The following is a 12,543-nucleotide window of genomic DNA, read 5'->3' on the forward strand; positions in this document are numbered from 1 at the left end:
ATGCTTCAGGGCATTGTGTGTGTGTGTGTTTGAACTGCTGCCTCCCCCGGGACCTCCATTAACTCCAATTAGCCGCTACTTGTGCTAGACCAGTCAGATGAAACCTCACATTTCAGTCTAACACACAGCAGCAGCAGCATCTCACCATGCACTCACCACACACACACACACACACACACACACACACACACACACACACACACACACACACACACACACACACACACACACACACACACACACACACACACACACACACACACACACACACACACACACACACACACACACACACACACACACTAGACATTGCAACTCATTGTGTACACCTAGCTAAGTATTAGATCAGATAAAGTGTTTCGTCATTGCAGAGTCTTCTCCCCAGGCTCACCCTCCATCTCTCTCTCCTCTGTCTCTTTCTCCTCAGTGCTGCGCGATGACTTCCGACAGAACCCTACAGACGTGGTGGTGGCAGCCGGGGAGCCGGCCATCCTGGAGTGTATCCCGCCTAGAGGTCACCCTGAACCAACCATCTACTGGAAGAAGGACAAAGTACGCATCGAAGACAAGGAGGACAGGATTACAGTAAGTACTACTACTAACTAACCACATGCTACTAACTAACCACATGCTACTAACTAACCACATGCTGCTAACTAACCATATGCTACTAACTAACCACATAATACTAACCAAGCCCTGGTCATAGCCCTGTGTGAGGTATGTAGATCAACTGTTTCCCTGTGTCCTCAGATCCGAGGAGGGAAGCTGATGATCTCCAACACCAGGAAGAGTGATGCTGGCATGTTCATCTGTGTTGGCACAAACATGGTGGGAGAGAGAGACAGTGAGACGGCCCAGCTGACTGTGTTTGGTAAGCATGAATGCCTGACAGTGCTCCCAAATGTGTTTTACATTTTTTTGCATGGCCTCCTGAGTGGCGCAGTGGTCTAAGGCACTGCATCACAGTGTTGTGGCATCACTACAGCCTTTGGTTCGATCACAACCGGCCGTGACCAGGAGTCACATAGGCCGGTGCACAATTGGCCCAGTGTCGTCCAAGTTTGGTGGAGGGTGTGTCCGGGGGGTGGCTTTACTTTCTTCATCGTACTCTAGCGAGTGGTTGATAAGAAGCGCGGCTTGGCGGATCATGTTTCGGAGCCCGTCGGGGAGTTGCAGCAATGAGACAAGATCGCAATTGGATAGGTGGTAAAAAAACATACATTTTCTCCTGACCCACCAATTAAACTAAACCCTTTTTGACGCTATTTAAGAATTCTTCATGTACAGTAACCGCTGAAGCAGTCATCATTATACTGAGCTGAGTCTCTCTATTTATTTATTTATTTCATTTTTATTTAACCTTTATTTAACTCGGCAAGTCAGTTAAGATCAAATTCTTATTTTCAATGACGGCCTGTGAACAGTGGGTGACAGATGGCCGAATGCTAAAGAACATCTAGCCGCTCGAGAGCACCCTTACCTGACGATGTATAAATTAGATCTCTGTAATCTAGCATGGGTAGGATGGTCATCTGAACCAGGGTTAGTTTGGCAGCTGTGGTGAAAGAGGAGCGATTACGATAAGAGGAAACTACTGCAGCTTTGATACGTGCTGAGAGAAGGACAGTGTACCATCAGATCGCCAGATGGAATCCAGGCAGCAGTGCAGCAGGCATCAGGAGTAGGTATCTCACCCACTGGGAGGAAGCTTTTCATTGTGGAGGCAGGTTTCTTGTATAAAGGTCAGGTCTTTGAACAGCAGGTGGTGGCTTCGAAGGTTTCTTCAAAGACTCCTGCCACTTGTTGGGCCCAAAGACCTCAACTCATTTTACTTCACACCTCAAGTGCTAATTGAATTTGTATCTGGTCTGTCCATGCAAGCCTGGCAGCTGAGTTCCAGGTTGGATGGTGTCCTCAAATCAAATCAAAGTATATTTGTCACATGCGCAGAATACAACAGGTGTAGACCTCACAGTGAAATGCTTTCTTACAGGCTCTAACCAACAGTGCAAAAAAAGGTATTAGGTGAACAATAGGTAAGTAAAGAAATAAAACAACAGTAAAAATACAGTAGGGAGGCTATAACTGTTAGGAGTGTGTATTGGACGAGATGTCAGGTGCAGGAGAGCAGAGTGTAGTGAATGGGCTCACTTTTTAATCCGGTCAAAACACGGAACATAGACAAAAAGTAATACACGTAACAATATCCACAATATCAAAATACATGTAACACAATCAATCCTACACAAAGACATGATGGGGAACAGAGGAATGAATACATATGAATTGATTGGAGAATGAAAACCAGGTGTGCAGGGAACAAGACAAAACAAATGGATACATGAAAAATGGAGTGGAGATGGCTGGAAAGCCGGTGACGTCGACCTCCGAACGCCGCCCAAACAAGGAGAGGAGCCGACTTTGGCGGAAGTCGTGACAGTAACAGTAGGGAGGCTATATACAGTAGAGAGGCTATATACAGTAGGGAGGCTATATACAGTAGAGAGGCTATATACAGTAGAGAGGCTATATACAGTAGAGAGGCTATATACAGTAGGGAGGCTATATACAGTAGAGAGGCTATATACAGTAGAGAGGCTATATACAGTAGAGAGGCTATATACAGTAGAGAGGCTATATACAGTAGAGAGGCTATATACAGTAGATAGGCTATATACAGTAGAGAGGCTATATACAGTAGGGAGGCTATATACAGTACATTTACATTTACATTTAAGTCATTTAGGGAGGCTATATACAGTAGAGAGGCTATATACAGTAGAGAGGCTATATACAGTAGAGATGCTATATACAGTAGGGAGGCTATATACAGTAGAGATGCTATATACAGTAGGGAGGCTATATACAGTAGAGAGGCTATATACAGTTTAGAGGCTATATACAGTAGCGAGGCTATATACAGTAGCGAGGCTACATACGGACACAGGTTAGTCGGGCTGATTGAGGTAGTATATACATGTAGATATGGTTAGTGACTATACATATATGATAAACAGAGAGTAGCAGTAACGTAAAACAGGGGTTGGCAGGTGGTGGGTGGCGGGACACAATGCAGATAGCCCGGTTAGCTAATGTGCGGAGGCACTGGTTGGTCGGGCCAATTGAGGTAGTATGTACATGCATGTATGTTAAAGTGACTATGCATATATGATAATCAGAGAGTAGCAGCAGCAGAGGCTCAGGTCTCTGCTGTTTGTTTGCTAGAGCACCCTCCGTATGGCTTGGAAAAAGGAAACCTTAGTCTTGCCTGGCACCTTTCCCTTCAAATCCGCTTCCAGACACAATACTTTTTTTAAACTTTATTTAATCCACAAATTTGGCCAACAGCAGCCTACCTGCACGCGGTAGAGAAAGGGTACGGCAAAGCTTGCGCTCTCTATGACTACTGCTGTGTCTGACCTGCCCTATCTATCTATCTATCTATCTATCTATCTATCTATCTATCTATCTATCTATCTATCTATCTATCTATCTATCTATCTCTCTCTCTCTCTCTCTCTCTCTCTCTCTCTCTCTCTCTCTCTCTCTCTCTCTCTCTCTCTCTCTCTCTGTCTGTCTGTCTGTCTGTCTGTCTGTCTGTCTGTCTGTCTGTCTGTCTGTCTGTCTGTCTGTCTGTCTGTCTGTCTGTCTGTCTGTCTGTCTGTCTGTCTGTCTGTCTGTCTGTCTGTCTGTCTGTCTCCCTCATTTCCTCTCTCTGCCCTCCAGAGCGTCCCACCTTCCTGCGTCGGCCCATCAACCAAGTGGTCCTGGAGGAGGAGGGGGTAGAGTTCAGGTGCCAGGTGCAGGGAGACCCCCAGCCCAACGTACGCTGGAGGAAGAATGATGTTGATGTGCCCCGTGGGAGGTAAGACCCTTCTTCAGTAGTACTCTGTTTCCTCTATTTGATCAACTAATCAACATATCAGTAAACCAACCAATCAATCAATCTATCAAACAACCAACTAATCAACCAATCAATATATCAAACAAACAACCATTGGAATGTGCATTCGGGAAACACTTTACAGAAAAATATTCAAAGCTGGTTGAGAGGATGCCAAGGCTGTTGGAAAAGCATTCCAGATGAAGCTGGTTGAGAGAATGCCAAGACTGTTAGAATAGCATTCCATGTGAAGCTGGTTGAGAGAATGCCAAGAGAGTGGAAAGCTTTCATCAAGGCAAAGTGTGGCTACTTTGAAATCAATTCAAATATATTTTGATTTGTTTAATACTTTTTTGGTAACTACATGATTACATATGTGTTATTTCATAGTTTTGATGTCTTCTCTATTATTCTACAATGTAGAAAATAGTACAAATATAGAGAAACCCTTGAATTAGTAGGTGTGTCCAAACATTTCACTGGTACTGTATATTCTTTGATGTCCTCCCTTGGCCCCCCTCTGTCTCCTCAATCATTAGCATTGAGTGATTGATCCTGTATAGCTGAGGTGTCATGATGTAGTTTATATAGACTAACTAAGGAGTGATCAATGTAAGAGAGACCACTGTCTCTCTCTCTCTCTCTCACTCTGTGTGCTGATAACTCTACAGGACAGATAGGACTGATGCCAGTTCTCTCTCACCTGCCAGCCAGCAGGCATTAGACATGACCATTAGGCTGTTCACAACACTCATTAAGCACACAGGGTAACCCTGCTAGCAGCTAGACAAACACACTGTGCCCCCATAGCTCTGTCTGTCAATCAGTGGTCAGCCAACGTGGCCATAACAGAGGCCAGAGTCTGTCTGTAGGCAGGCAGGCAGGCAGGCAGGCAGGCAGGCAGGCAGGCAGGCAGGCAGGCAGGCAGGCAGGCAGGCAGGCAGGCAGGCAGACAGACAGACAGACAGACAGACAGACAGACAGACAGACAGACAGACAGACAGACAGACAGACAGACAGACAGACAGACAGACAGACAGACAGACAGACAGACAGACAGACAGGGTATCTATGAGTTTGCCAACTGAGAGCGTGACCCTGGGAGTGTGTGCAGGTGCAGCTGTACAGGTGAGCACTTGGCACAAAATCACACACACACACCACACAACAATAAACTCATTCACCCTTTCTGAGAGAGAAACAGAAAGAGCCTGTGGGTTCTGTGTGTGTCATAGTTTATACAGAAAACTGTCCCACTCTGGTTCCTGTTAAACGTCTTCTCTCCAACTAGTGCCAGCAGTGATTTTGTTCTTGTTTGGTTCCCTCTATTGGCCCTGTACTCCATGTGCCCCACTGTGGCTCACAGTCACTGCACAGAGAGTCAAAAGCAGGGCTGTGTCACGTCAGAAGCAGGGTTACGTCACTACCAAGCTTCAAAGAGACTGGACTGTCCAACACTAGGGTCACTCACTGCTAAGGTCATCCAGTGATTAATTTAAGCCAGATCCAGCATCTCTCATTCCAGAACCTATTTTACCAGATCTGGTGCCTCTCTTTGCATGAAAAATGATTGTCACTGTTTGCAACATAAAAAAGTGATCCGTGTTGATTTGTGTTGCCAGCACTGAAATTCTCCTGTCCCGTATAAAATGTTATGTGAAAATGTGCCTGATAATTGATTTGTGTTGGGCCGGCCCGGATTTATGGTTTGCTCAACATTGTAACCTAGGGACCAACGTACGGTTGTTTCTGTGGTGAGACAGAGAAGTGTGCTTGATTCTCTCATATAAAGGTGATTTTTTTTAGTTCATGCATTCCAAGTACCTCAGAGCTCCCCAGACCATCTTCCTATCGTGTCGTTCCATCACCTCCCGATTTATAAATTAATCACTTAGGTCATCACATGAAACACGGGCTAACAGACATTTGTCAAGGCTAGCTGCTAGCTGCTTTGTTGGTGTCTGATAAGGATAGGGTTCATAAAGTAGGGTTCATAGGATAGGGTTCATGAGGTAGGGTTCATAGGATAGGGTTCATAGGGTAGGGTTCATAGTGTAGGGTTCATAGGGTAGGGTTCATAAGGTAGGGTTCATAGGGTAGCGTTCATAAGGTAGGGTTCATAGGGTAGGGTTCATGAGGTAGGGTTCATAATGAAGGGTTCATAGGATAGGGTTCATGAGGTAGGGTTCATAGGATAGGGTTCATGAGGTAGGGTTCATAGGATAGGGTTCATAGGGTAGGGTTCATAGTGTAGGGTTCATAGGGTAGGGTTCATAAGGTAGGGTTCATAGGGTAGCGTTCATAAGGTAGGGTTCATAGGGTAGGGTTCATGAGGTAGGGTTCATAATGAAGGGTTCATAGGATAGGATTCATAGGGTAGGGTTCATGAGGTAGGGTTCATAATGAAGGGTTCATAGGGTAGGGTTCATAGGGTAGGGTTCATGAGGTAGGGTTCATAATGCAAGGTTCATAAGGTAGGGTTCATATGGTAGGGTTCATAGGGTAGGGTTCATAATGCAGGGTTCATAAGGTAGGGTTCATATTGTAGGGTTCATGAGCTAAGCCAAATAGACACAACTAACTTACTCATTCATGTATTTGATGTAGCTTTGCTTCAGGAAAGGACATAGTATTCATTGTAAAAAAAAAATTATTAACACACTCATGAGTTTAATAGCATAGGATAAATCCTAGAATAAGAATGTCTCTCTTGCTGTATCTTGCCTTTTGAAGTACAGTCGTGTTTGGAGGAGAAAGCACGGAACATGGGAAACAAAGGCAACTAAATGATTAGACGATCACTATCTCAGTGTTCATAATTACAGTGTTGTATTTGTTTCCAGAGCTATCTGTACTCACTCTCCTTTGAAGCAGACTGGATGAATGTGTGAAGGGTGTATTATTTTAATTTGGACATTCTCTGCAGTCTTTGTTGTCTCTGTGAGTGAACAGTCGTTTTATTGTACAAGTCAGTATCTTTCCCCACTGTGCAGCATATCTGCAGTTACAACATCAAACACACTGCCTGTCTGACAGACAGAAACTTCATAATATGGAATATAAATACATTTAATTCAGTTTGCCTGCAGATAATGATGCACACATTTTCACACTAACACACATAGCTGCCAGGATATTAAAATACATTGAACACCAGAACCAGTGCCATCCCTGAAAGACACAACCATGCTGTGTGTATGTGCCTGTGCTTGTGCGTGAGCCTGTCCTGATCCCCCTTCCGTCCATTTTATATATGTCCTGATCCCCCCTTCCGTCCATTTTATATATGTCCTGATCCCCCCCTTCCGTCCATTTTATATATGTTCTGATCCCCCCCTTCCGTCCATTTTATATATGTCCTGATCACCCCTTCCGTCCATTTTATATATGTCCTGATCCCCCTTCCGTCCATTTTATATATGTCCTGATCCCCCCCTTCCATCCATTTTATATATGTCCTGATCCCCCTTCCATCCATTTTATATATGTCCTGATCCCCCCTTCCGTCCATTTTATATATGTCCTGATCCCCCTTCCGTCCATTTTATATATGTCCTGATCCCCCCTTCCGTCCATTTTATATATGTCCTGATCCCCCTTCCGTCCATTTTATATATGTCCTGATCCCCCCCCTTCCGTCCATTTTATATATGTCCTGATCCCCCTTCCGTCCATTTTATATATGTCCTGATCCCCCTTCCGTCCATTTTATATATGTCCTGATCCCCCCTTCCGTCCATTTTATATATGTCCTGATCCCCCTTCCGTCCATTTTATATATGTCCTGATCCCCCCTTCCGTCCATTTTATATATGTCCTGATCCCCCCTTCCGTCCATTTTATATATGTCCTGATCCCCCCTTCCGTCCATTTTATATATGTCCTGATCCCCCCCTTCCGTCCATTTTATATATGTCCTGATCCCCCCCTTCCGTCCATTTTATATATGTCCTGATCCCCCCCTTCCCTCCATTTTATATATGTCCTGATGCCCCCCACCCTGTCTGCCTCACAGTGATTGGCTTGTCCCGTAGCTACCGTCTGCTGTCTACGAATCATGCAGAGCATGGAGCTATTAGCCCTAGACACTGATCTAAGATCAGTTTTTTATTTATCCCCTAATGGTTTAGGTTATATTGTTCTTGTCCTTTTCGTAAAAATGTATTTTAAAGTGTGCGCATGACACTGCAACAAATTTTGCCCAAGGGGACAATGACGTCGGTAAAGTAGATCTGTGCATCTTCTACCAGGAGCGCTGCCAGAGCCCAAGGCGCCATGGTAACCACAGCTAGGCATTTTAGAGTTTGTCAGAGTGGTTCTGAACAGACGCTGAAACTCTATAGGGAGATGTAGGAGATACAGCAGGAAAAACTCTACAGCAAAGATCCCCTCACTGACAGATGCCTGGCAGATTGTGTGTGTGTGTGTGTGTGTGTGTGTGTGTGTGTGTGTGTGTGTGTGTGTGTGTGTGTGTGTGTGTGTGTGTGTGTGTGTGTGTGTGTGTGTGTGTGTGTGTGTGTGTGTGTGTGTGTGTGTGTGTGTGTGTGTGTGTGTGTGTGTGTGTTTTAAAGGACGATAGCTGGAGCTTCAGATGCGTAAACGTCTCTATAATGTTCTTGGTGGCTCTAGTTGTCTCTCAGGGAAACACAGACACTGGTACACAGGCCCTGGTATGAGGTAACGCAGGGAGAGTGTGGTGGTGTTTTCACTATGGTGAATAGAGGCTTAGTGGCACATTTTACAAGATTGCAGTGTGTGTTGCTGTACTAGGGTAGCTTTAACGCTGGTATAAACATAATAATGTGTTATGCGACCAAACACACAGTCTTGAACCAAATCTGTAGAACTTGTGTGTAACGTCCATATGGCTGGAAGAGGGAGGTTTCTTTACATCATTCAGTAATGTGGAGAGGAGGGAGCCCATGGAAATCCCTCTGCCACATCTGAGAGCCAGGATGGGAGGAACAGAGAGGAACAGAAAGCTCATTTTTTTCCAGGCGGGAGAGATTCAGAAGAGTCAACTATAGCGAGCCCCAAATCCCAGAGAACGGACTTGGACAGGGTGTGTTTCATCTCCCAGCACTCTCCATGTGGCCCAAATCCCTTTCTCGCTCTCTCTCCCTCCTCTCTATCCCTCCCTCTGACCCTTGTGCCCTCCTCTTATCTGAATCCATCCGCCCCAGTAGCCCATCTGTATTCATACCCTTAGTGCCCCCGAACCCAGAGCTGCAGCTCCCTAACACGCTACACCCACTTTCATGTCCCATGCTTTCCTTTTTAACACACTTCATCTTTGTGTGTGTGTGTGTGTGTGTGTGTGTGTGTGTGTGTGTGTGTGTGTGTGTGTGTGTGTGTGTGTGTGTGTGTGTGTGTGTGTGTGTGTGTGTGTGTGTGTGTGTGTGTGTCTGGTGTGGGTGTGTGCAATTTACTTTATCTTACAGACAGTGGTGTTACAGACAGTGGTGTTACAGACAGTGGTGTTACAGACAGTGGTGTTACAGACAGTTGTGTTACAGACAGTGGTGTTACAGACAGTGGTGTTACAGACGTGTTGTTAGACAGTGGTGTTACAGACGTGTTGTTAGACAGTTGTGTTACAGACAGTGGTGTTACAGACAGTGGTGTTACAGACAGTGGTGTTACAGACAGTGGTGTTACAGACAGTGGTGTTACAGACAGTTGTGTTACAGACAGTGGTGTTATAGACAGTGGTGTTACAGACAGTGGTGTTACAGACAGTGGTGTTACAGACAGTGGTGTTACAGACAGTGGTGTTACAGACAGTGGTGTTACAGACGTGATGTTACAGACGTGTTGTTAGACAGTGGTGTTACAGACGTGTTGTTAGACAGTGGTGTTACAGACAGTGGTGTTACAGACAGTGGTGTTACAGACAGTGGTGTTACAGACAGTTGTGTTACAGACAGTGTTGTTAGACAGTGGTGTTACAGACGTGTTGTTAGACAGTGGTGTTACAGACAGTGTTGTTAGACAGTGGTGTTACAGACAGTGGTGTTACAGACAGTGGTGTTACAGACAGTGGTGTTACAGACAGTGGTGTTACAGACAGTTGTGTTACAGACGTGTTGTTAGACAGTGGTGTTACAGACAGTGTTGTTAGACAGTGGTGTTACAGACAGTGGTGTTACAGACAGTGGTGTTACAGACAGTGGTGTTACAGACAGTGGTGTTACAGACAGTTGTGTTACAGACAGTGTTGTTAGACAGTTGTGTTACAGACAGTGGTGTTACAGACAGTGGTGTTACAGACAGTGGTGTTACAGACAGTGGTGTTACAGACAGTGGTGTTACAGACAGTTGTGTTACAGACAGTGTTGTTAGACAGTGGTGTTACAGACAGTGTTGTTAGACAGTTGTGTTATAGACAGTGGTGTTACAGACAGTGGTGTTACAGACAGGGTTGTTAGACAGTGGTGTTACAGACAGTGTTGTTAGACAGTTGTGTTATAGACAGTTGTGTTACAGACAATGGTGTTACAGACAGTTGTGTTACAGACAGTGGTGTTACAGACAGTGGTGTTACAGAAAGTGGTGTTACAGACAGTGGTGTTACAGACAGTGTTGTTAGACAGTGGTGTTACAGACAGTGTTGTTAGACAGTTGTGTTATAGACAGTGGTGTTACAGACAGTGGTGTTACAGATGTGTTGTTAGACAGTGGTGTTACAGACAGTGGTGTTACAGACAGTGGTGTTACAGACAGTGATGTTACAGACAGTGGTGTTACAGACCGTGTTGCTAGACAGTTGTGTTACAGACAGTGGTGTTACAGACAGTTGTGTTATGGACAGTGGTGTTATACAGACAGTGGTGTTACAGACACTGGTGTTACAGACAGTGATGTTACAGACAGTGGTGTTACAGACAGTGATGTTACAGACAGTGGTGTTACAGACAGTGTTGCTAGACAGTTGTGTTACAGACAGTGGTGTTACAGACAGTGGTGTTACAGACAGTGTTGTTAGACAGTTGTGTTACAGACAGTGGTGTTACAGACAGTTGTGTTACAGACAGTTGTGTTACAGACAGTGGTGTTACAGACAGTGGTGTTACAGACAGCGATGTTACAGACAGTGTGTTATACAGACAGTGGTGTTACAGACAGTGTTGCTAGACAATGGTGTTACAGACAGTGGTGTTACAGACAGTGGTGTTACAGACAGTGTTGTTAGACAGTGGTGTTACAGACAGTGGTGTTACAGACAGTGGTGTTACAGACAGTGGTGTTACAGACGTGTTGTTAGACAGTGGTGTTACAGACGTGTTGTTAGACAGTTGTGTTACAGACAGTGGTGTTACAGACAGTGGTGTTACAGACAGTGGTGTTACAGACAGTGGTGTTACAGACAGTGGTGTTACAGACAGTTGTGTTACAGACAGTGGTGTTATAGACAGTGGTGTTACAGACAGTGGTGTTACAGACAGTGGTGTTACAGACGTGATGTTACAGACGTGTTGTTAGACAGTGGTGTTACAGACGTGTTGTTAGACAGTGGTGTTACAGACAGTGGTGTTACAGACAGTGGTGTTACAGACTGTGGTGTTACAGACAGTTGTGTTACAGACAGTGTTGTTAGACAGTGGTGTTACAGACGTGTTGTTAGACAGTGGTGTTACAGACAGTGTTGTTAGACAGTGGTGTTACAGACAGTGGTGTTACAGACAGTGGTGTTACAGACAGTGGTGTTACAGACAGTGGTGTTACAGACAGTTGTGTTACAGACGTGTTGTTAGACAGTGGTGTTACAGACAGTGTTGTTAGACAGTGGTGTTGCAGACAGTGGTGTTACAGACAGTGGTGTTACAGACAGTGGTGTTACAGACAGTGGTGTTACAGACAGTGGTGTTACAGACAGTTGTGTTACAGACAGTGTTGTTAGACAGTTGTGTTACAGACAGTGGTGTTACAGACAGTGGTGTTACAGACAGTGGTGTTACAGACAGTGGTGTTACAGACAGTGGTGTTACAGACAGTTGTGTTACAGACAGTGTTGTTAGACAGTGGTGTTACAGACAGTGTTGTTAGACAGTTGTGTTATAGACAGTGGTGTTACAGACAGTGGTGTTACAGACAGGGTTGTTAGACAGTGGTGTTACAGACAGTGTTGTTAGACAGTTGTGTTATAGACAGTTGTGTTACAGACAATGGTGTTACAGACAGTTGTGTTACAGACAGTGGTGTTACAGACAGTGGTGTTACAGACAGTGGTGTTACAGACAGTGGTGTTACAGACAGTGTTGTTAGACAGTGGTGTTACAGACAGTGTTGTTAGACAGTTGTGTTATAGACAGTGGTGTTACAGACAGTGGTGTTACAGATGTGTTGTTAGACAGTGGTGTTACAGACAGTGGTGTTACAGACAGTGGTGTTACAGACAGTGGTGTTACAGACAGTGGTGTTACAGACAGTGGTGTTACAGACAGTGTGTTATACAGACAGTGGTGTTACAGACAGTGGTGTTACAGACAGTGGTGTTACAGACAGTGGTGTTACAGACAGTGATGTTACAGACAGTGGTGTTACAGACCGTGTTGCTAGACAGTTGTGTTACAGACAGTGGTGTTACAGACAGTGGTGTTACAGACAGTGTTGTTAGACAGTTGTGTTACAGAAAGTGGTGTTACCGACAGTTGTGT

The 12,543-nt window shown here is 44.9% G+C and overlaps 1 protein-coding gene across 7 annotated transcripts in view; it reads left to right on the forward strand.

Annotated features, from left to right (window-relative positions):
• Positions 1–430: 430 nt before the first annotated feature.
• The window catches only part of LOC118379305 (roundabout homolog 2-like), a 152,331-nt gene continuing 140,218 nt past the window's right edge, over positions 431–12,543 (forward strand). For all 7 annotated transcript variants that reach the window (XM_052507522.1, XM_052507555.1, XM_052507634.1 and 4 more), the window contains exons 1-3: positions 431–585; positions 754–874; positions 3,730–3,868. In XM_052507522.1, the coding sequence (XP_052363482.1) occupies positions 772–874; positions 3,730–3,868 (242 nt within the window). In that variant the 5' untranslated portion in view covers positions 431–585; positions 754–771. The remainder of the gene's footprint in view (positions 586–753; positions 875–3,729; positions 3,869–12,543) is intronic.

This window comes from Oncorhynchus keta, chromosome 1, assembly GCF_023373465.1.
Source record: "Oncorhynchus keta strain PuntledgeMale-10-30-2019 chromosome 1, Oket_V2, whole genome shotgun sequence".
Lineage (NCBI taxonomy): Eukaryota > Metazoa > Chordata > Actinopteri > Salmoniformes > Salmonidae > Oncorhynchus > Oncorhynchus keta.